Here is a 23,310-nt window from a genome sequence, read left to right as displayed (position 1 = left end):
ACCTCACTGCCTTGTTTAGTCCCTTCTTCTCCAAACCCGCCTGCCGAGGTGCAAACATGTCTAAATCCAACCCGAATACAAGAAAACGTGCGGGTACAGATATCTCCCAACATTTCACCAAAACCGACAAGAGCGACAAGCCCTCCCTACCTTCAGGCCCTCCCTCTCCCAGCCTATCTTCTTCAGGCGGTGACGACCCGTCATCCTCACCCGTTCCATCGACCAAAGAGGATATCATGGCTTTGAAGTCGCTCATAATGGACTTTAAAGAATCATTGGAATCCAAACTCGACAGAGCAGTTACCTCTATTAGGTCGGATATCTCATCCCTGTCCTCCAGAACTTCCAAACTGGAAGCCAGACAAGACGTTCTACAGAAAGATCACATAGAAACGGTCAGAGTTATAGATCACCTCATCCAAGATATATCGGAGCTCCGAGCCAAAAACGAGGACTTGGAGAATCGCGAAAGAAGAAACAATCTCAGAATCCGCAACATCCCAGAGTCCATCCTCCCGGCGGCCCTCGAAACATACCTCCAACGGCTGTTCTCCACCCTTTTGCCAAGCACAGATGCTCGGGAACTGCCTCTGGAAAGGGCTCACAGGGCCCTCCGCCCTAGACCTCGCGATGGCGAACCCCCGAGAGACGTCATCATGCGCTTTCTCAACTTCAAAGACAAAGAGATGGTCCTCCTCCCGACCCGGGGCAAGCCACACATAATGTTCGAGGACGCCAAATTACAATTCTTTCAAGACTTGGCCCCCTCCACCATACTTAAAAGGAGAGAACTCAGAGACCTAACTTCCGCTCTCCGCACACGAGGTATCCGCTACCGTTGGGGATTCCCCTTTAAACTTCTGGTCGAATATAATGGAAAAACAATCGTCATTAAAGACCCGAGAGAAGGGGGTGACTTCCTGTTACACCTGGAGGACTCAGACCCACTCATCGGGCAGAATTCTAACCCTCACCCGCCATGATCACCTCTGCATCTGCGGTTACATGGACACTCCACTCATTATATTGCTATAGTACTCCTGTTGACTACTTTACCTGTTTTAGTTTCACATCCTGATTGTTCCATATACCTATTGTATATTGTCTGCCCTTACTTTTCTCCAGCCCACCTTGCTAACCCCGCTACTCGAAGTCCCGCGGTTATAGCTACTCCCTTAGGCCCGCCCACATATGTGCTCTCTCCGCAGCATATTGACCACTAACACACACTTTATACTCGTATATAGGAACCAGGATGTTTAGTTTGAAATTCTAGTTACTTTGTTTGTATTCATGTAGTATTGCTATTATTGCACTCGTTTGACCTTGCATGCCACCTTTCAGTTACATGCCATTCACACAATGATTTATACGCCTCTCAACCATTACTGTTACTTTCACACAGACCACTGGAGGGACGTGTTCCCTCAATCCCTGTACTTACCACACAAACCCACACCATTGCTTTCTAGCATCTAGACCCGCTTCCCCACCTCTTCCCCTCCGTGGAGGGAGTACGATCGCTCCCCGACGCTCCTCCACTTTGGATCCCTTGATCCTACTTTCTGTGCCCGTTCCTTATCGCTGGTCGTAAGGAACTCCTACACAGACTCTCCCCCCTCCCCCCCCCCCCCCTTTTTTTCTTTTTTCTTTATTTTCTCTTCCTCTCTTCTCTCTTTCTTCGCCTCTCTCTCTCTCTCCTTCCTTTTTCCTTTGTGCCCCTTTCTAACACCTTAAAAGATGCCCCTGATCCTGGCGTCCTTGAATGCCAAGGGTCTCAATACCCCCCAGAAGCGCTCATCCCTGTTCCGCTCTCTTCAAACTCTAAAAGCGGGAATAGTGCTCATCCAAGAAACTCACTTCAAATCCCGATCGCACCCATCCCTAACCACTAAACGCTACCCAACGGTTTTCTATTCCTCAAGCCAATCGAAACACAATGGGGTGGCCGTCCTGATCCACTCCAAAATCCCGTTCACACTACAATCGACCCACACAGACTCTGATGGCCGATATATCATTCTGACGGGCACGCTCGGACACCTAGAATGCACGATCGCCACCGTCTACGCCCCCAACTCCGGGCAATCCTCTTTTTTTAATTATTTTTTCTCAGATCTAACCAAAGTCAGAAAAGGTTATTTAATACTAGGGGGGACTTCAATACTGTCCCAGATATTGACCTAGATAAATCCTCTGGTCAGACCCGCCCCCAACGAGACTCGTCCTCACGCTCCTTAAATAAACACATCCGCGAATCTGGCCTCTTCGACGTCTGGCGAGCTCTCAACCCAACAGCCAGAGACTATACCTTCTTCTCGACCCCGCACCAATCATACTCTCGAATCGATCTTTTTTACTGCGGCACGTTGGTCTCTCAGCACGTACTAGACTCGTCTATTCTCACTAATCCTTGGTCGGACCACTCCATTATCACCGCCACCTTTGACTTCCTCGACACCCCGACAACTCGCCCCAACTGGAGACTACACGAGACGCTCTTGAAAATCCCTCAGTTTCAGGAAAAAATCAATCTAGCTCTAGCTGACTACTTATCCTTAAACATGACTGATTCTACTTGCACTCCATTAATCTGGGAAGCCCATAAAGCCGTAATTAGGGGACACATCATTAACTATGCGTCATATAGGAACAGGGATCGTAAACAAAAAATATCATCCCTCACAGTTGAGGTCCACAACTTAGAAACCCTACATAAACAACAACCCTCACAATCTCTTTATTCAAAACTCACATCTACCAGGGCAACTTTGAACGCTTTGCTAGCCGAAAAAACAGAGCACTCGCTCCGCTGGCTGAAACAAAAATTCTACGAAAAAAGTAATAAAGCCGATTCGCTATTGGCCGGCAGATTGAGGGCTCGGAAAGCGCACACTGCTATCCCGGCTATTAAAGACGAGTACAACTCTCTCCAATACAATCCAAAGACTATTAACTCTCTTTTTCGGACGTATTATGAGCAGCTCTACAATTTGCCAGACACTTCCTCTTCATTAGACCCGACCCACCCCACGATTTCAGATTACTTAGCTTCCTCAGATCTACCTCGTATCGACGCCAACACCTCCACGGACCTTGACAGACCCATTACCCCCGAGGAAATAAACCTTGCCATCGGTAGTCAGAAACCATCTAAGGCCCCGGGTCCGGATGGCTACCCAATGTCATATTATAAAACTTTTCAACCTGCACTACTTCCTCACCTCACGACAGTATTTAACCTTATTCTAGATGGGTCTCCCTTCCATCCCCACACTACCAAGGCCGTCATTACCGTGATCCCAAAGCCCAATAAAGACCCCCAGCTTATCTCTAACTACAGACCCATATCACTTCTGAATTCGGATTTGAAAATCTTCGCCAAAGTACTGGCTAATAGACTTAACCCTATTCTCCCCTCGCTCATACATCCTGACCAAGTGGGCTTCGTTCAATCCAGACAGGCACTCGACAATACTAGGCGTGTCGTGGATATTATCCACCACATTAATCTTCATAAGATCCCGTCCTTGACTCTTGCCCTAGATGCAGAGAAGGCCTTTGACAGAGTTTCTTGGCCTTTCATGCGACAGACTTTACAACGTTTTGGCCTTCAAGGTAAATTCCTTCAAGCCATACAGGCCTTATACCAGAACCCTTCGGCATCGGTTCTCTCCAACGGCCTACTATCGGACCCCCTCAAAATTTCGAATGGAACACGACAGGGATGCCCACTATCTCCCCTCATTTTCGCACTCGTCATTGAACCCCTTGCAAACCGCATCCAGACCAATCCTGACATCTCGGGAGTCCACGTTAACCACACTCAATACACCATCTCCCTCTTCGCCGATGATATCCTCTTGACTCTGACGAACCCGACTATTTCCCTCCCGAACCTCTTCCAAGAACTAACCACGTACGGCAACCTCTCGGGATATAAAATTAATCAGACAAAATCCGAAGCCCTCTCCTTGCACATCCCCAAGCTAAACTAAATCACAACTACAAAAGAACTTTAATTTTTCCTGGCGCAGACGCTCCCTCAAATATCTTGGGATCTCCATCACCAAATCTTACAGTTCTCTCTACAAGGATAACTACCCCCCACTCATCACATCAATCCTTAACGATATCCATTAATGGGAATCTTACTTTCTCTCTTGGGTGGGACGAATTAACGCTATAAAAATGAATATCCTTCCCAAACTTCTGTACTTGTTTCAGACGCTTCCAATTTCGGTGCCTTCCCGGACTCTTAACAATCTCCAGTCCTCCTTCTGTAAATTTATTTGGAGCCATAAAAAGCCTAGAATCCGGCGGGATATCTTAGCTAAACACTCTCGAAACGGTGGTCTGGGCCTCCCCATCCTCCAACGTTATTATGACGCGACCAGATTAAGCCAAATGGTTGCCTGGCATGCCCCAAAACACACCAAAAGATGGGTTGATTTGGAGAGCGATTTGTCGGGAGTCCCATCTATCTCTCACCTGCCTTGGCTCTCTAGTAAACTACGCTCCCCACCCCACCGCACCTCACCCACAATAGAATTGACAATTACACATTGGCGGAATCTGAACAAAAAATTAAAATTATCAAACCACCCCTCACCTCTGACTCCCATCTGGAGCAACCCAGCATTTCCCCCGGGACTCTCTCGGGAAATGGCCTGCCCCTGGATCTCGGCTGGGGCTACCAGAATACACCACTTCACAGGGACGTACTCCATTAAGTCATTCTCTGACCTACAAACTACACACGACCTACCCAACTCTCTGTTTTATCAATACCTACAGATTCGTCACTTCCTTTCCTCCCTACATTTAACGTTTCCTCTATCGGCCCCCACACCTCTTGAGAGACTCTGTATTTACAACCCTACCGGTAGAGGCACCATCTCTCTCCTCTACAAAACCACCCTCAACCCTGCACCCCCACCTCTCGAACCGCACGAGCTGGCTTGGGAGGTTGACATGGGGTGTCACTTAGGGGAGGAGGGCTGGGACACAATCCGCACCGCGATCTCACAATGCTCCATCAGCGTGGCCATCCGTGAAAACTCATACAAAATATACACAAGATGGTACTTAGTACCGGACCGGTTGCATAGGATTTACCCTGATACCTCCAACCTTTGCTGGAGGAACTGCGGTCAAGTAGGCACGTTCTATCATGTTTGGTGGACCTGCCCGGTGATTGTTCAATACTGGGCAAAGGTCCGTAAGCTTATCTCACGATTAATCGACTTACCAGCGCCCCTATCACCCGCGAACCTCCTCCTTTGCTCTCCGCCCGCCCACATCTCTAAAGACTCTAAAAACCTGGTTCTCTTTATACCTTGCGCAGCCAAATATCAAATAGCGAGTAATTGGAAGAACCCCGAAGCCCCCAATCGCCAGGCACTCACAAATAGAATCTGGTTTGTCGCAAACATGGAATACATCACTAGTCTTCGCCAAAACACAGTTAAAAAGTTCCACTCCACCTGGCTCCCATGGTACAGATACCATGACCACCCCCTCCCAGGACTAAATTAATTATGGACTCCGCTCCACAGCCACTGCCCCTCCCCCTATACCCCCCCCTTTTTTTTTTCTCCCCCGGACCCACGACCCCTTAGAGAAACCGTTCTATTCCTTTATTTTCTTCCTTCCTACATAACACTGGATCCTTTGTTTCCCAGTTCTTCATCTCCTATACATCTTTCCTATCCATCATACCATACTCTTTTACCGCTCTCTTAGAGAATTATTTTGTATTTGTAACCATACCGGCCGTACAGCCTCCTGTTTACTGTTTATACATTAGCAGTTGAATGATATGTTTCTATCATAAAATAAAATTTATATGATTAAATCACCGTGTCCAATCTTCCTGGGTTCTAATTGAATACCAAAACCCCGCAGCCGCGGGTATAAACCTGCGGGGCTGTGTTTTTTTAAACTTCCTGCATGTAATTTGATTACCCCCTATATGTATGTGTGTGTGTATATGTGTATGTATGTATATATATATATATATATATATAGTAATAAAACCAATTGTAGAAACCAGTTATAGCAGTGATGCTAAATTACGCAATTGAGTCCAATGGCGAAGAAAAAAACCCAATAGTGAATCCCTCTTCTGAAATGCACTCCATGAACTTCAGGTTGTCGACTTTTTGCAGGATCCTACGTTTCACACATGAGATCATTGTGAAAGAAATGAGAGCAACAGGTGCCTCCTGGTGCAGTAACTTAGTGAAACTTGGAAATAAATGTAAGGTTATACCAAATGCGCACATACAGTAACGTGATTAACTCAAAGGATTGCCTTGGGTATACAGTAACTCGTCTGTTAATAGTGATATTTAACAGGTGTAGCAATTCCGAGACTACAAACTGTCCTAGGAGCTCCAAAGCATATATTAGTGAAAAATAGTAATATAGTGCCATACGCTTATATAATAAAAGACTAACACTGCTCCTCACCTCTGTGGGGGAATTCAAGTGTTTAGTGCGCCGACGGAACTATTAAATTGTTGCTCCATTCGGGTGCGCACAGCCACCACACTGGCATCATTTTGACGGGCTGGCAACTAATATGAGTGTGTATAATATACAGTATATAGTGGAAGAAGTGTGCCGGTATGCAGCAGTATGACATACCGGCACTTTAATTGCACTGACCCAGAAGTTTCCGTCCAGCCGACAGCCCAGTGCCCCAGGAGCCCACCAGACCACAGTGACGAGAGTCAATGAGAGCAGGGGGAAGGGGATGGCTGTCCTCTCTTGAGGCTGGCACCTCCGATTGTGGGGTTATGGAAGAGGCACCACAGGTTGTGTCCTGGCACAGGAGTCAAGCATACGGGTGCTCAGCTGTCACACAGGTGCAGCAGAGTAGTGGGAGGAACGAGCAGAATGATCAGGAGGCCGGATGCTCAGCGCACTGTCCCTCAGGTGCTGCAGGATGCATGGACAGAACAATACTCTGTAGTAGAGGACAGTGCCGACTTCCACCCGAAAGCCCCCGGCTTCACTGGGCTGAGTTGGTCGCAATTCGCAGGGTGTAGAAGATGACTCCCTGGCTCTGCAGACCCTACCATCTTGCTTGGACCTACTGTGGCGCCTCAGGTGTGCAACATAGGAGGGTTCAACCTTTTTCTTATGGGGGCCTATGTGTGCGTGTTTTCTCCTATTAGTGCCTATGTTTGTGTTTTGTGGTTTCATTTTTTTATGTTGACATACAGTGTATGCGTTTTCTCCTATTGGTGCCAATGTGTGTGTGTTTTATGGGGGCCTTGTGTGTATGTGTTCTCTCCTATTGGTGCATATGCCCTTTCCCGGCATATGCAACAGTACACCATGGAGTAAACACTATATCCCTTTCCATTTTCTATACCCCCACTTCAAGCACTGTATATACTATATGGTATAGTATAAATATAGCATAAAGCAGTGATAAAGCAGTGATTGTGATCTATTTACATCTCTAAAACTTGTTTTTCCTTTTTTATGGTGTATTCATGTGTTTTTAGTATAAAATTGTATTTTGTTATAATTTATTTTGAATGTTTTTTTGTTGTTTTCTTTTTTTTCTTAACTACCACACCAGGGTGTCCAAATCATTGTCTTTCCAGAAGATGGTATCCATGGTTTTAACTACAGCAGATTGTCCATCTACCCATACTTGGATTTTCTTCCCCCTCCGCATTTGCTCTCATGGAATCCATGTCTAGAGCCGGAAAACTTTCAAGATACAGAGGTTAGATAAAAGAAAGCTGACCAATTCCCTGCATTTCTTTCATGTTTTTTAAAACATGGGGTGAGGTTTATAGATTAGATATATTTGATCTTTAGGTGCTAGGAGAAATGTTTTTAAATGGGATGGGGCAGATTCAGTAAGCTAACCTCCGCACGTCAGGTCTAGGGGGAAGATTGCTACTGCGTCCTGGCCAGTATAAGAGATAGGTATTGGATATTTAGAGTATACGTGTACCCTACACAGAGGCAGCAGCCATTTTGTGAGATGAACCAATACTGTGTATGTGCCTCATGCATCAGTAATAGCATGCACTGGTTCTTAGAGACCGGCTATCATTTTCCTGCTGCAGCACACAAAATGTCTGCTCCACTCCATTGTATGCAGATGAGTCACGGTTACACATTAAGGGGTCTATTTACTAAGCCTTGGATGAAGATGAAGTGGACGGTGATGAAGTACCAGCCAAACAGCTCCTAACTGTAATTTTGCAAACACACCCTGTAACATGACAGTTAGGAGCTGATTGACTGGTACTTTATCTCCATTCACTTTATCTCCATCCAAGTTTTAGTAAATAGACCTCTAAGAAGCCAAAGTGTTTTTACATGTGTCATTAGTGACATGATGATGAGGGTGTAATCTCAAGTTTGTAACACAAAATAGAAATGTTCACTCACTAATGAGCGGCGCATCTTTGAAGCCTTTGTGTAGGTGCTTAATGGGTTAATCTAGCTAGGCTGACATATCCAGTGACCATGTGCTCTTACAGAAACTGTGCGATCATTTTGCCACCTAGTGGAAAGGGAAATGGTTAGCAGTTTCAGTGCTGGCATGGGAATTGTTCAGATATAGGGCGGGATGTACTAACAGGAAAAATACAGTCAAAACTCTGAAAATATGTCTGACTTATTTTTCCTTATGTACAAAGCTTTGAAAAGTGAAACTTTCCGGAGCTTGTACACGATAGACAGCGGCATCTATAGATGGCGTTACCTAATAGCAGCTTCTTTTCGCATAGTTCCTGAGAGGGAGCCAATAGGATCCCTGCTAGTGTCCCCCACCACTCGAGCGTGCGTTTACCAGGGAACTTGGGGTCATATCGGAAGAGCTGTCTGTTGCAATTTTAATGTCAAATCTACGTGCATACCAGCGTTATTAATGCCGTTATGCATTTGCTTGATACATCCTGCCCATAGAGTATACAGAGTATTTGCATTTGTGAGTAGTCTTGGGTTTCCACTAGCCAGGATATTACAGGTGATGGCATGGAGTGTTTATGTCAGACTTTTTTGGGTAGTAAATCAGCTATTCTGTAGCCAGAGGTTCCCAGAGGAGGGGGAGGGGGGCAGGGTGGGCGTAAGCATGCTACTGCTTTCACAGAGCTATTGCATAGTAATGTATACAATGTGTAGTAGTAGCCACACCTTCCCTAAGCACCTGACCCTGCCTTATGTCTCAGCGGATTTAAGTAGCCTGTAGGTTGGTAATTGAGTTGATTACCTGAGAGGTCCAGTGGCATCCCACATCAAGGTGCACATGTGTGGTGTGTCTGCACAGTTCTCAGCAGTGAGCTTTTTCTATCCCCTACCCCCATTGATGTGACGTTTGCTGGTCAGCAGTGGGAAGTGAACATAAAATAGATTTTGCATCTCCGTAGAAGCGAGTCCGTGACAACATGCAAATGACTGGTCCACATTAATGTGTGATTTGTGAAACAACACATTAGATGATGTATAGAACTAATCCTTTAACATTTTTACACAACAGTGTGTATTATTTGTTATGTGTTGTTGCTATTTTATATTCAGGATGGGGAATTTGTACTAAACGGCTGCTCTAATGCCAGGTATGTCTAATTGAAGATAAAAGGCTGAAGATGTAGAGCTGGAAACGTAATTGTCGAGTTTTGATTCAGTGACGGCGTTCTTGCCTGATATCATTACCAACATCAAAGTGCTCCGGTGTAGTTTATCTAAGTGCAGATAAAAGAAAGTGACATGTCAGAGACAGGATCTTGAGTCATCAAGAGGTTCTTCTGCGTTAACCAAAATGATTCAGATTAGTTTCTCTCTCTGTAGGGTTAGCTGATTTCCGCTATAACGTCTGGCAGATGTAAATTTGCTGTATTATGTTATTATTATGCAGAACAATTGTCATACAATATAGGAGTTTATTTCAGTGACCATAAAACTTTTCTTGCAAGCAACGAGCTGCCAACTATAGCCTACAGTACTAGGTCCCCAGCAATGCAGTTCTAGTCATTTTTACTAAAGGAAAGTTACACCCCATTTACTAATCATATAGCCATGAGTCATTCTGCACCGTGCCATTTACTAATTGCCTTATTATCCTATGTTAGCCAGTGTTGCGGTGTTCCAATTAGCAATCTGTTGTGAATTAAAATAGAGTAAACCTATACAAGTTCATTTGAAAATCACAATCTTTTTTCTTTTAATGTACATAGTTATCTTAATCATGCAGCATGCCAGTTCCTGTCAATCCTATAATTGCCATGGAACGTCACCCACTCCTCTCCCATTTACAGCTCTGACCTTATCTCCCTTTACACTCCCACCTGTCCTCTTCGCTCTGCTAATGCACGCCGCCTCTCCTGCCTACTGATTATTTCCTCCCGCCCTTACCTTCAAGATTTCTCACGTGCTGCACCCTTTCTCTGGAATTCCCTACCTCTCCCCCTCAGACTCTCCACCTCTCTACAAAACTTTAAACAGGCTCTCAAGACTCACTTCTTCTCCAAACCCAGCCTAATCTCATCCTAACCATCTGTTCCATGCTCACTGTCTACCTCATCTGTACCACCCCTGTCTGTCTGCCCCTACCCTTTAGAATGTAAGCTCTCACGAGCAGGGCCCTCAGCCCTCATATGTCTCTTACTTAAACATCCTCGACGGCACCTAATCCCACGATTTCTGACACCCTGATACTTATGTCAGTGTCATCTGCTTTTGCAGCTATGTTTTTTTTACCCTGTACTTGTCGTATATATTCTCTTCAACTGTAAGTCACTATTGTTCCGTTTTGATTTTTCATTTATGTACTCTGTAGTTGGGCGCTGTGGGTCCCTTGTGGCACCATATAAATAAAGGATAATAATAATAAATAGTAATGTTCTTCTCTATTATCTGCAGGTTCTCCAGAGACTTAGCTGCATGGCAGCAACTGGTGATATGTTTGTAGTTGCTAACCTTGGAACTAAGGTGCCCTGCCAGGCAATGGACCCTCATTGCCCTCAAGATGGGAGATACCAGTTTAACACAAATGTTGTGTTTAGTGACAATGGCACACTGGTGGCCAGCTACTTCAAACAAAACTTGTACTTTGAAATTGGTTTTGACACCCCTCCGGATGTCCAGCATGTGGTCTTTGATACCCCCTTTGCTAGGTTTGGTCTCTTTACTTGCTTTGACATCTTGTTCTATGAACCAGTTGTGAGTCTCATTGAAAAGCTCCAGGTGCAGCACCTCCTGTACCCAATAGCCTGGATGAACCAGTTGCCACTTCTGTCTTCAATTCAGATTCAGAGAGCCTTTGCTACAAGGTTTAACATTAACATCCTGGCAGCAAACATCCACCACGCAACACTGGGTATGACTGGAAGTGGCATTTTCAGTCCTTTGAGGTCTTCCTACAACTATGAGATGGCTGGGGAGAGAGGTCATCTTATAGTAGCTAGGGTTCCAGTAAACCCATCAGAAGAGCTGTCCCTTGATGGCCACAATGACCTTGATGGCCACAATGAACCGGATTCATTCGTGAACACTTGGACAAATGAAGGTAGTCACAAATTTACTAGTGCACAGGTCTGTGAGAAAATCAACAATCTAGAAGATTTCAGGAATTCAACAGAACAAACGAACGTAAATGTGTTTTATGCAGAAATGATGTATGATAATTTCACTTTCACCCCTCTTGATGGGAACAAGGGGAAAGTACACATCTGTGCAGGCACACTCTGCTGTTACCTTACGTACATAAAACTCAGTCTGTCCAATGAACTGTATGCCCTGGGGGCATTTGATGGTCTTCACACCGTGCATGGCACATACTCCCTACAGATCTGTGCCCTGGTGAAATGTGTGGGACTGGATGTGAAAACCTGTGGTCAGGAAGTGACTGACGCAAGCAGCATTGTAACCTTCCAGCTCTGGGGAAACTTCAGCACCAAATACATTTTTCCTATGTTGGTAACATCAGGAGTTACTTTACAGTTACCAGACCACTGGGGCTGGAAAGACAACTATTGCTATATGAATAAAACAAAAATGGGGTTGGGGCTAGTGACGGCGGCATTGTATGGGAGATACTATGAGCGAGACTAGAGTTTAAACGGAATGTTAACTAGACTTTCTCAGTAGTTCACTAGAAGTGGAATAGGGAGGCCATTCAGTCTCTGGATTTATATATATATATATATATATATATGTGTATATATATATATATATATATATATATATATAGTTCAAAAAAAGAGCCAGCACACAATTTTTATTAAATAGTCCAAAAGGTCAGTTTACTTAATCATATTAGAAAAGAGTCAAAGTCACAAAGTGCAAGGCATTTCCAGTTTTCACAGTCCATAAAGTGCAAATGCAAGTAAAGATAATACTTAGCAGCCAAGATGGTCTAATTGAATGCCAGTTGCTAGGGGTAACAACTTGCTGGAAAAATGCCAAATCTGCGGTCCGACAGCCTGTTCAGGCGTGCGCCTCACGCCTTCATCATTGACAGAATTGCAGATAGGGCTGACCGGTGCTCAATAAATACCTTGGCTAATCATTTAATAATAATGTAATGCAGCTCACCTGTACACACCAAACTTTGCTACAATGCTTTCCATTATCCAGAGAAACAGGAAGTAGGAACTGACATCTTATCCCCCATAGACTGCAACACATTGAAGGAACTGAGGGCGGAAGTAGAGGTGCTGGCACAAGTGCCAGTACCGGAAATGATGCTGCCGGTAACTTAGCAACCAATTAGCGCTATACAGATTGACAAAAACTGTCACAATCTGCAGAAAAAGGATTACAAAAATTCTAAAAAACAAAAACAAAACAGTATTAAGTTGAGTACCGATCAGCCTGTGAAAAACATACACATAAACAATCAATACAATGCAAAGCAGCAGCAAAGATATAAAGGAGACAGTGTATGTGAGAACATCAAAAAAACACTGTAAACAATAGCATATGCATTTAAAGGGATAGTGCAAGAGAAAAAACAGTAAACATTTCATCCTATATATGCAGCATAATCACAGGAAGCATGTGAATGAGAAAGCTTCATTCAGTCCTAATGGTGATACAGTTTTTTAATTTGTCGATCCAGTAACATTCCTTCTGCAGAAGCAGCTTATTCCTGTCACCACCTCGCCTAAGGGGTGGCACACAGTCAATAGGCATACAGCAGAAATCCTGTATGGAGTGTCCGACCGACACAAAATGTTTAGCCACTGGTGGTGTGTCCGCATCAACTGTATGTTGTGCCTTTTTTATTGATGACCAGTGCTTTCCGATTCTTTCCTTCAGGCAACGTATGGTTTTACCTATATAAAGATAATTACAGGTACATTTAATCAAGTACACGACATAATGACTGTCAAAGTACAAATTATGTTTGATTTTATATCTGATGCCACTAAACTTTCACCCACTAACATGTATTGGCAATTGACACATCCATGGCAGCGGTATGCACCCTCTTTAGGTTTCAGCCAAGTTTTAGGCCTAATCGGACCAATGTCGGTCTTTGAAAGAGTGTCCTTTAAATTACCACTTCTCTTATAACAGAAGATTGGACTCCTACGACATATAGGGCCCATAGTACTGTCCGCTTGTAGTATATGCCAGTGTTGTAACATGACCTTTTTAATATGGTGTGAGGCTATTGAAAATGTTGAGGTAAAAACCTTTACATCCTTTATCCTCCTTCATCTTGTCACAAAGAATCTCTGCACAGTCAATTTCCAAGCATTTTTGTATTGCTCCATCAATTTTAGCTTTTTCATAGCCCCTATCTCCAAATCTTTTGCCCATAATTGTAAGTGCCTCAGGCAACTCATCCTTGTTCGAAGTTATGCGTACTACACGTAACAATTGAGAGTAAGGCAAGCCACGCTTCAGTGGCATCGGATGGAAACTCAGCAGACAAAATTTTATTTTTATCAGTGGCTTTTCTAAACATACTGGTAGAAATTAACCCTGCTTCCACAGGGAGACACACATCCAAATAATTTATCGCGGTGAGACTAAAAGACATTGCAAACCTGATGCTGGAGTCCAAGAAATTAAGTTCATCAATGAATTAAGTCAGGAGATCAACAGGGCAAGTCCACATTACAAAAAGGTCATCTATGTATCTTACAAAAAAAATGTATATGTTCTGAATATTTCCAATTACCAAAATATATCTGATTTTCATACATGTGCATATACAAATTGGCATACGCCGGGGCCATATGTTCGAGCCCATAGCGGTACCCTTTAGCTGCAAATAAAAAGAATTTTCAAAAAGAAAACAATTTTTTCGTAAAATAACATCCGTGAGCAGTAACAAAAATTCAACATTAGGACCCTCATAGTGTGGACTGGCCATGACCAAACTCCTGACTGCCCGTATTCCATCCTGGTGACCAATATTAGTATACAAGCTTGTCACAAACTTGACAAGCACACTACCCAAGGGTTACTTACCAAGATTATTACACTTGTTCAAAAAGTCGGTGGTATCCTTAAGATAGTAAGGTGTGTTCTAAACCACTGGCTGAAGCCAAAAGTCCACAAATTGGGAGAGGGGTTGGCAGAGGGACCTACAAGACGAAAATATGGGCCTCCCCGGCGGCCTCACCAAAGTTTTGTGGACTTTGGTCAATATGTAAATAAGTGGCGTTCTAGGGTGCGTCTGAGTGAGGGACCGTGCCTTGGTGTCATCTATCCAACCATTGGCTACACCAAGCCCAATGACATTATTAATGTCCTTTTTGTAAATGTAAGTGGGGTCATAGGTAAGAACCTTATAACATCCAGTGTCACATAATTGTCTTTTAACTTCATCAATGTAATCACTGCGATTTAAGATAACTATACTGCCCCCTTTATCAGAGGGCCTTATAATTATCTTTGTTTTCACTTAGGTATTTCACAGCGTCACTCTCCTTTCGAGTCATATTATGGTATGAGATCCTTTGTTCATCAATATAAATCAGAGTATCATGCTTTACTAAATTGATAAAGGTTTCTATTGAGGCATTTTTACCTGGTGGATCAAATGTACCTTTAGGCTTAAACATTTTGCCACTCATTTGGCCTGTACCTTGTTTAGCGAAATAATCCCTCAATTTAAGATTACGATGAAACCTATACAATTCTACGTTAAAATCAAAGGAACTCTGTATGTGTTAACAAAGGACAATCCCTTAGACAAAACAGCCATCTCAGTCACGGTAGGGGTATAATTAGAAAGATTAAATGTAACTAGTTCCTTTTGCCTTTGGACCCCTTGGTGTTTACTTCTTTTAAGTCCCTGTCCACAGGGCCTCGACCTTTTTGTTCTTTGTATTTGCTCCTGGTCACTGATCCCCCAAAAAAAGATTGATCAGAGTGGGATTGTGACTGATCTGTGTCACTTGCTGAGGTCTGTCCCTCAGCTTCAGAATATGATCGCTCACCCCTAGTCCTACGGGGCTTATTACCACCTCTCCATCCCTGTCTGAAATCACCGCCCTGTAACCAACCATACACCCTCAGTTCTTTATAGTCATCTTTTACACGTTTGTACTTATTTTTCTTGAACGTTAGCAATTCAGCATGAAAATCTATAACACATTTTTCTAATTTGAACAACCAGTCAGTGTTTATGTCTGCCTTCAAAACATCTACACCAATGCTCTCACATGCACTCATCTCCTTCTCCAGCACTTCCAAATCTGCATTTACTTGCTCAATGATTAGGATCATTAATTGAAATGAACATTCGTTTAAAATCTGGCACCATTGCTTGCAAAAGGAGCTGTTTGCACGACCAATTGTAGGCTGATTTTGTATCCTAAATCCTCTAGGTATAATACGCTCCTTATCTCCTTATAATATTGTGATAATGTTAAACCATGCAGGTTCAGCTCCACCTTACTCTTCATTAACATGATTATGTGCCATGCACTCATTGAATCTGGAATATAAAAAGTTTCTTGACTATATGTATTAGACTATATGTATGTATGTATGTATGTATGTATGTGTATATATATAATATATAATACACCAATCAATGATCCAGCACTCCTTTGTAAACCATCAGATTAACCTGCCAGGGTGCCTTCCTAGGGGCCAGCAAACCCCATCCAATATGTAAACGAACAGAGGCAGCACTCCCGGACTCAGTATGAAGTGAAAAAAAGAAAGTGCTTTACTTATCAATGTTTCGGGGTACTCCCCCCCCCCTCCCCTCCGCCCGTCATCAGGACACACTCACAACAAATTAGTGAAAAACAGTGCAATAAATATATACTTACAGGTCTTGAGACCCTCTAGCAGCCAACCAGCGTGTGTCCCCGGTAATCGCGGCTCACTTCCGGTTCCGGGTGTGACATTATGCCGGAAGGGTCACAGTACCAACGCTGCTTAGGTCTCCATGGTGATACAACACACCTGGAGAACCTGTGTAAACAAATACAGACATTAAACATATGAATAATATAATGCACTCATGTGATCCAGTGCAAATAGACAATAAAACATACACAATATAACATATAAATAAATAACCTCCACAGTCCACTGTAGGTGCCATATTCCTAACTAGTATGACTGGTTTCCACTAATGGACAGCGATCATCCGTCCTCTAGTGGCCAGATAGTAGACAATAATTACTTAGATCATACAGTGCATATTTAAAGTGCATCTAAAAAATAAATATGAAATAAAAAAATATATATAAAAAAAATCTTACTAGGTCTATATATAAGTGAATTATCCACTGTGATACATCACAGCATATTATAATACATGGCTTTATCTCTACTGTAATATCACTATCTGAAATTCTAGAATTATAGAAAACAGCTAAAATTGAGGGCTTCATTTAATCCAAAGGGGTTTATAGTATTCAAAGAATAAATCCACTTACTCCCTATCACCACCCTTGAGGCCCAGAGGTATATGGTCTATAATCCGGTACCTCAGAGTGGCAACAGAGGTATATGGTCTATAATCCGGTACCTCAGAGTGGCAATAGAATATTTGGCTATTAAATGACGGGCCACTGCCTGATCACTTCTGGCATCATTGATTGCTGCACAGATGCCGAAGTATGTGGTGCGGTGAGTGTTACACCGGGGTCCCGGTTAGCGGCTCCCCGGGGCAGTTTTGGCGGCAAGTCACACGGCGGTCACAGGCCTGTAGCTGCAGTGCCCGCCGCGGACAAACTGGCTCAGAGCTGTTACCCCGCAGTGCTCACTGTCTCAAGGCTTTGTGTGTACTGTACAGTTCATATTCTACTGTTATGAGTGGTCAGTATAAACTGCGATAGGGACTGCACGCCATTACAAGGGGCGGGGCTTCTCGGAGTGGGACCAGCGGCGGGAAGGTGCCATTTCCTACTGCTGCGGATCTTCAAGGCTGCATGCACACTGCTCCTCCAGGAGGACTCTCGCTGCTACAGACTGTAAAACTGGTACCAGGGAGTCATAGAAAGGGGGGAGCACGCCAGCGGTAGCGCCACTGCACTAATATCAGATCATACACGTACTTCACCACATTGTGCTGCTGTGTGCTGGTGTCCGCTCCTCAGTGTCACTCATGGCCCTCTCTAGGGTCTGTGTGGAGGTGTTGGTCAGTGGGCTGCGCTGTATTACTTTTGTGTAAGATGTCTGTTGACATGGTTATGTGTGCTGCTTGTAACTACCCCGTCTTCAATGAGTTCACTCATGTGTGAGCAGTGTTCCTTATCCACAGGGACCCAGATAACAGGCACCTGACTGGATGGATCGCTTTAAAAGCATGACTCAGAATGTAAGTTCAGTATTAACAGTAGCTAAAAGAGACAGGTGTTAAAACACTCTATTGATGGTGTGGCTAAAGCAGCAGATACCAAGAAGGCTTCTCAGCCCCCTCTAGTGGTTTCACATAAACGCTCACTGCCACAGGTGCTCCAGTCTGATTCTGATCAGCCTGATGTGGATGATGATGATATGGATGAGGACAGCTCTCTGTCCCCTGGGGTGGAGGCTCTCATTTTTGTTGTAAGAGAGGTCCTCTACATACCGGATCAGGAGGCAGAATCAGATGAGGCGCTATACTTTAATGTAAGACCCAAGACCTCAGCAACTTTTCCTGTGTCTATGGAATTAAACTCCCTGGCCAAGGAGGCTAGTTTAAATCCTGATAAAAAATGTTTTAATTCCTCAGAGGTTTTTAACTACAGGTACCTTTCCCCTCCCAGCTGAGGACAGGAAGGTATGGGAGAACCCCCTGTCAGTCGATACGTTGGTATCCAGACTGTCTAAGAAATTGGTACTGCCAGGGGCTATATCCCTGAAAGAGCCAGCTGAACGTAAAATTGAAACCACGCTAAAGGCAATTTATACGGCAGCAGGTGCAGCACAACGCCCCACAATAGTTTGTGGGGGGATTTCCAGGGCGGTAGTCAAGTGGTCTGATAATGTTATTGACGGTTTAGACTCTCTGCCCCGGGATGACGTCATTACTCTGCTCCAGCTTATACGGGATGCTGCAAATTTTATGAGTTGTGTAGGATAAATGGCCGCACCTCTGCTATGGCTGTTTCGGCGCAGAGCTCTGTGGTTACGTCAGTGGTCGGCAGACGCCTATTTCAAAAAGGGTATAGAAAATCTTCCCTTTACAGGTGATGCCTTGTTCGGAGACTAATTAAATAAATGCATCTCCCAAGATATGGCCACTAAGCCTTCTGCGTGACGGTTGGCCCCAGCAACAAGGCAACTTTCCGGTAGGTGCTCGCCTTCAACACTTCGACCACGTGTGGGCGGAGTCCTGCCGGGATCCTTGGGTGAGGGACCTCATTTCCTAAGGATACCGGCTGGAATTTCCCTGCGGGCAGTGGTGTCCGCTCTGGAGGAGGGGGAGTTCCTGGTGTCTCTGGATGTCAAGGATGCTTACCTACACATTCCCATGTGGCCCCCTTATCAGGCTTACCTCAGGATTCGCCATATTGGACAACCATTTCCAGTTTCAGGCCTTACCCTTTGGTGAATACCCTCAGAGCTGTGGATATTTCAAAGTCATGGCGGAGATGATGATGCAACTGCGCATGATGGGAGTAAACATAGTCCCCTACTTGGATGATCTCCTATTAAAGGCTGTGTCCAGGGAGCGTCTGCTGCACAGCATCGATCTGACGACTCGCCTACTTACGGATCATGGGTGGATCCTAAGTTTTCAGAAATCTCACCTGGAACTGACCCAACGTCTTCAGTTCCTGGGAATTATTCTGCATACAGTGTCTCAAAAGGTGTTTTTCCCGATGGACAAGGCCTTGACTATCCAGGCCATGGTTCGCTCGGTGCTCAGTCCTCGCAAGGTATCCATACATCTTTGCATCCGATTACTGGGCAAGATGGTGGCTGCTTACGAGGCAATCCAAAATGGCAGATTTCATGCGAGACCGTTTCAGCTGGATCTGCTGGACAAATGGTCGGGGTCTCACCTTCACATGCATCAGGAAGTGACCTTATCTCCGAGTGCCCGGATTTCAATATTATGGTGGCTACAGGTTCCTCACCTGGTAGAGGGCAGGAGTTTCAATATCCACTCGTGGATTCTACTGACAACGGCTGCCAGCCTCTGGAGTTGGGGGACTGTGACCCAAGGGGCCCAGTTCCATGGGATATGGTCGAGACAGGAATCTGCTCTGCCGATAAACATCCTGGAACTCAGGGCTATTTACAATGCTCTTTTGCAGGCTTCTCATCTCCTGAAGGATCAGGCGATCCAGGTTCACTCGGACAATGCCACGGCAGTGGCGTACATAAACCGACAAGGGGGAACAAGAAGCAGAGCGGCGATGCGAGAGTTGTCAAAAATATTCCTCTGGGCGGAGGCCAACGCAAGGGCCATCTCAACCATCTTCATTCCAGGAGTGGACAACTGGGAAGCAGATTTCCTCAGCAGGCACGACCTCCATCCGGGGGAATGGGGCCTACATTCCCAGTTGTTTCAACGGTTAATTCACCGGTGGGGCTGTCCGCAGATAGATGTGATGGCTTCTTGACTCAACAAGAAGCTATGCCGTTACTCTTCCAGAACGAGGGATCCGCAGGCTGTTGCAGTGGATGCGCTGACGACACCGTGAATGTACCAGTTTGTATACCTGTTCCCTCCTCGACCGCTAATCCCAAGGGTTCTCAAAAGACTAAGAAGGGAAAGCCTTCTTGCAATTCTAATTGCCCCGGATTGGCCTCGACTGGCATGGTACTCTGACCACCTAACCATGGCTCTGGGGGATCCCTGGCCTCTACCCGCTCCAAGACGATCTTCTTCAACAAAGTCTGTTTATCTATCCAGACTTATAGCGGCTACGTTTGACGGCTTGGAAGTTGAGAGGGAAATTCTTGCCAGAAAGAGTCTTCCCTCCAGGGTAATTTCCACCATGGTCAAGGCCTGGAAGATGGTTACGTTGAAACACTACCATTGTATCTGGAAAATGTATGTTTTCTGATGTGAGGGTAAAAAGGTTTCTCCCGTGGAATTTAGAATTGGTCGTTTTCTACTTTTCCTGCAAGCGGGAGTGGATATGGGCCTTCGGTTAGGCTCCATCAAAGTTCAGATTTCTATGCTCTCTATTTTCTTCCAGAAACAACTTGCCGTGTTGCCTGAAATACAAACTTTGCTGAAGGGAGTTCTTAATTTGTAACTGCCCTTTGTACCTCCCACGGCTCCGTGGGAGCTCAATGTGGTTCTGTTCTTTCTCCAATCGGACTGGTTTGAACCCTTACACAGGGTGGAGTTAACATCAGCGTCATCCAGGTGAGAAATTTGATTAGCATTGGCATCTGCCAGACGTGTCTGAATTGAGGGCCTTATCCTGTAAGAGCCCTTATTTGATATTTCATGAAGACAGAGCGGAACTTAGCACCCGTCCTCCGTTTTTGCCTAAAGTGGTGTCAGCCTTTCATGTCAATCAACCTATTGTGGTTCCAGTGTTGTTTGATGCTTCCGTTGGTCCTGAGTCCATGGATGTGGTCAGGGCTCTGCAGATTTGTGTCAAACGGACGGCCCGTCATCGGAAATCAGACACGCTGTTTGAACTTTATGATGCCTTCAGGATTGGTTGGCCGGCTTCTGAGCAATCTATTGCTCGCTGGCTCAGGTTGACCATTCAACAGGCATATACTTCGGCGGCTCTGCCCTTGCTGGCGTCTATTCAGGCCCACTCAACGAGGTCGGTGGGGTCTTCGTGGGTAGTATCAGCCCGTTGTGCCGAGCTGCTAATTGGTCTGGTTCGAACACGTTAAATTCTGTAGGTTCGATACCTTGGCCAAGGTTGACCTTCAGTTTGGTCAGGCGGTTTTACAGGGGTCTCAGCACTCTCCCACTCATTTGAGAGCTTTGGGACTTCCCCATGGTACTAAAGTACAAGACCCCAGTATCCACAAGGATGTAAGAGAAAATAGGAATTTAATACCTACCGGTAATTCCTTTTCTCCTAGTCCGTAGTGGATACAGTGCTTCGTTTCTGCTTACCTGTGTAAGTGTTTGGTTGACCAGCATTGCGGTCCCGTTATGTTGTTGGGATAGCTGTGCTATCCTGGTAAGGTTGGTGTTGCTATCCTCTGTTCTGGTTAACGCCCTCCTTTCGTTTATGGTTGTGTGGTGGCTTGTTGCCTCACTGCTGTTGTATTGTTTCTTCTCTCATATTGGGTCCGTCTCCTCGGGCACAGTGTTCATAGACTGAGTCTGGTAGAAGGGGCATAGAGGGGGGGAACCAGCACACACATACACACACTAAAGGTTTTAAAGTGCCAGGCTCCAGTGGACCCGATCTATACCCAGTGGTACTAAAGTACAAGACCCCAGCATCCACTACGGACTAGGAGAAAAGGAATTACTGCTGGGTATTAAATTCCTATTTTTTTTTCATTAAAAAGATATATCGTGTTCAATGTAATTCTATGTTGAGATGACAGGTGCACTTTAATATATCTAAAACTGTTTTCTCTAACGTCCTAGTGGATGCTGGGGACTCCGTCAGGACCATGGGGATTAGCGGCTCCGCTGGAGACAGGGCACAAAAATAAAGCTTTAGGATCAGGTGGTGTGCACTGGCTCCTCCCCCTATGACCCTCCTCCAAGCCTCAGTTAGGTTTTTGTGCCCGTCCGAGCAGGGTGCAATCTAGGTGGCTCTCCTAAAGAGCTGCTTAGAAAAAGTTTTTAGGTTTTTTATTTTCAGTGAGTCCTGCTGGCAACAGGCTCACTGCATCGAGGGACTTAGGGGAGAGAAGTGAACTCACCTGCGTGCAGGATGGATTGGCTTCTTAGGCTACTGGACACCATTAGCTCCAGAGGGAGTCGGAACACAGGTCTCACCCTGGGGTTCGTCCCGGAGCCGCGCCGCCGACCCCCCTTGCAGATGCCGAAGATGGAAGAGGTCCAGAAGCAGGCGGCAGAAGACTTTTCAGTCTTCCTGAGGTAGCGCACAGCACTGCAGCTGTGCGCCATTGTTGTCAGCACACTTCACACAGCGGTCACGGAGGGTGCAGGGCGCTGGGGGGGAGCCCTGGGCAGCAATGTATAATACCTTTTTTATGGCTAAAAATACATCACATATAGCCCCTGGGGGCGGGGCCTATTCTCCTCAGCACACAGCGCCATTTTCCCTCACAGAAATGCTGGTGGGAAGGCTCCCAGGCTCTCCCCTGCACTGCACTACAGAAACAGGGTTAAAACAGAGAGGGGGGGCACTGATTTGGCGATATGACTACATATATTAAAATGCTATAAGGGAAAAGCACTTATATAAAGGTTGTCCCTGTATAATTATAGCGTTTTTGGTGTGTGCTGGCAAACTCTCCCTCTGTCTCCCCAAAGGGCTAGTGGGTCCTGTCCTCTATCAGAGCATTCCCTGTGTGTGTGCTGTGTGTCGGTACGTGTGTGTCGACATGTATGAGGACGATGTTGGGAGGCGGAGCAAATTGCCTGTAATGGTGATGTCACTCTCTAGGGAGTCGACACCGGAATTGATGGCTTATTTAAGGAATTACGTGATAATGTCAACACGTTGCAAGTCGGTTGACGACATGAGACGGCCGGCAAACATATTAGTATCTGTCCAGGCGTCTAAAACACCGTCAGGGACGTTATAATGCCCATTTTACCTCAGTCGGTCGACACGGACACTGACTCCAGTGTCGACGGTGAAGAAACAAACATATTTTCCTTTTTTCCTTTAGGGCCACACGTTACTTGTTAAGGGCAATGAAGGAGGTGTTACATATTTCTGATACTACAAGTACCACAAAAAAGGGTATTATGTGGGGTGTGGAAAAACTACCTATAGTTTTTCCTGAATT

General features: G+C 45.1%; 1 protein-coding gene across 2 annotated transcripts in view; it reads left to right on the top strand.

The window, feature by feature from the left end:
* Nucleotides 1-15,953, top strand: part of BTD (biotinidase) — a 218,718-nt gene extending 202,765 nt beyond the window's left edge. For both annotated transcript variants that reach the window (XM_063921951.1, XM_063921950.1), the window contains exons 3-4: nt 7,598-7,747; nt 10,897-15,953. In XM_063921951.1, the coding sequence (XP_063778021.1) occupies nt 7,598-7,747; nt 10,897-12,087 (1,341 nt within the window). In that variant the 3' untranslated portion in view covers nt 12,088-15,953. The remainder of the gene's footprint in view (nt 1-7,597; nt 7,748-10,896) is intronic.
* Nucleotides 15,954-23,310: the final 7,357 nt, after the last annotated feature.

This window comes from Pseudophryne corroboree, chromosome 5, assembly GCF_028390025.1.
Source record: "Pseudophryne corroboree isolate aPseCor3 chromosome 5, aPseCor3.hap2, whole genome shotgun sequence".
Taxonomy (NCBI): domain Eukaryota; kingdom Metazoa; phylum Chordata; class Amphibia; order Anura; family Myobatrachidae; genus Pseudophryne; species Pseudophryne corroboree.
The sequence above is the reverse complement of the archived record's forward strand: the minus strand, read 5'-3'. Positions and strand labels throughout refer to the sequence as shown.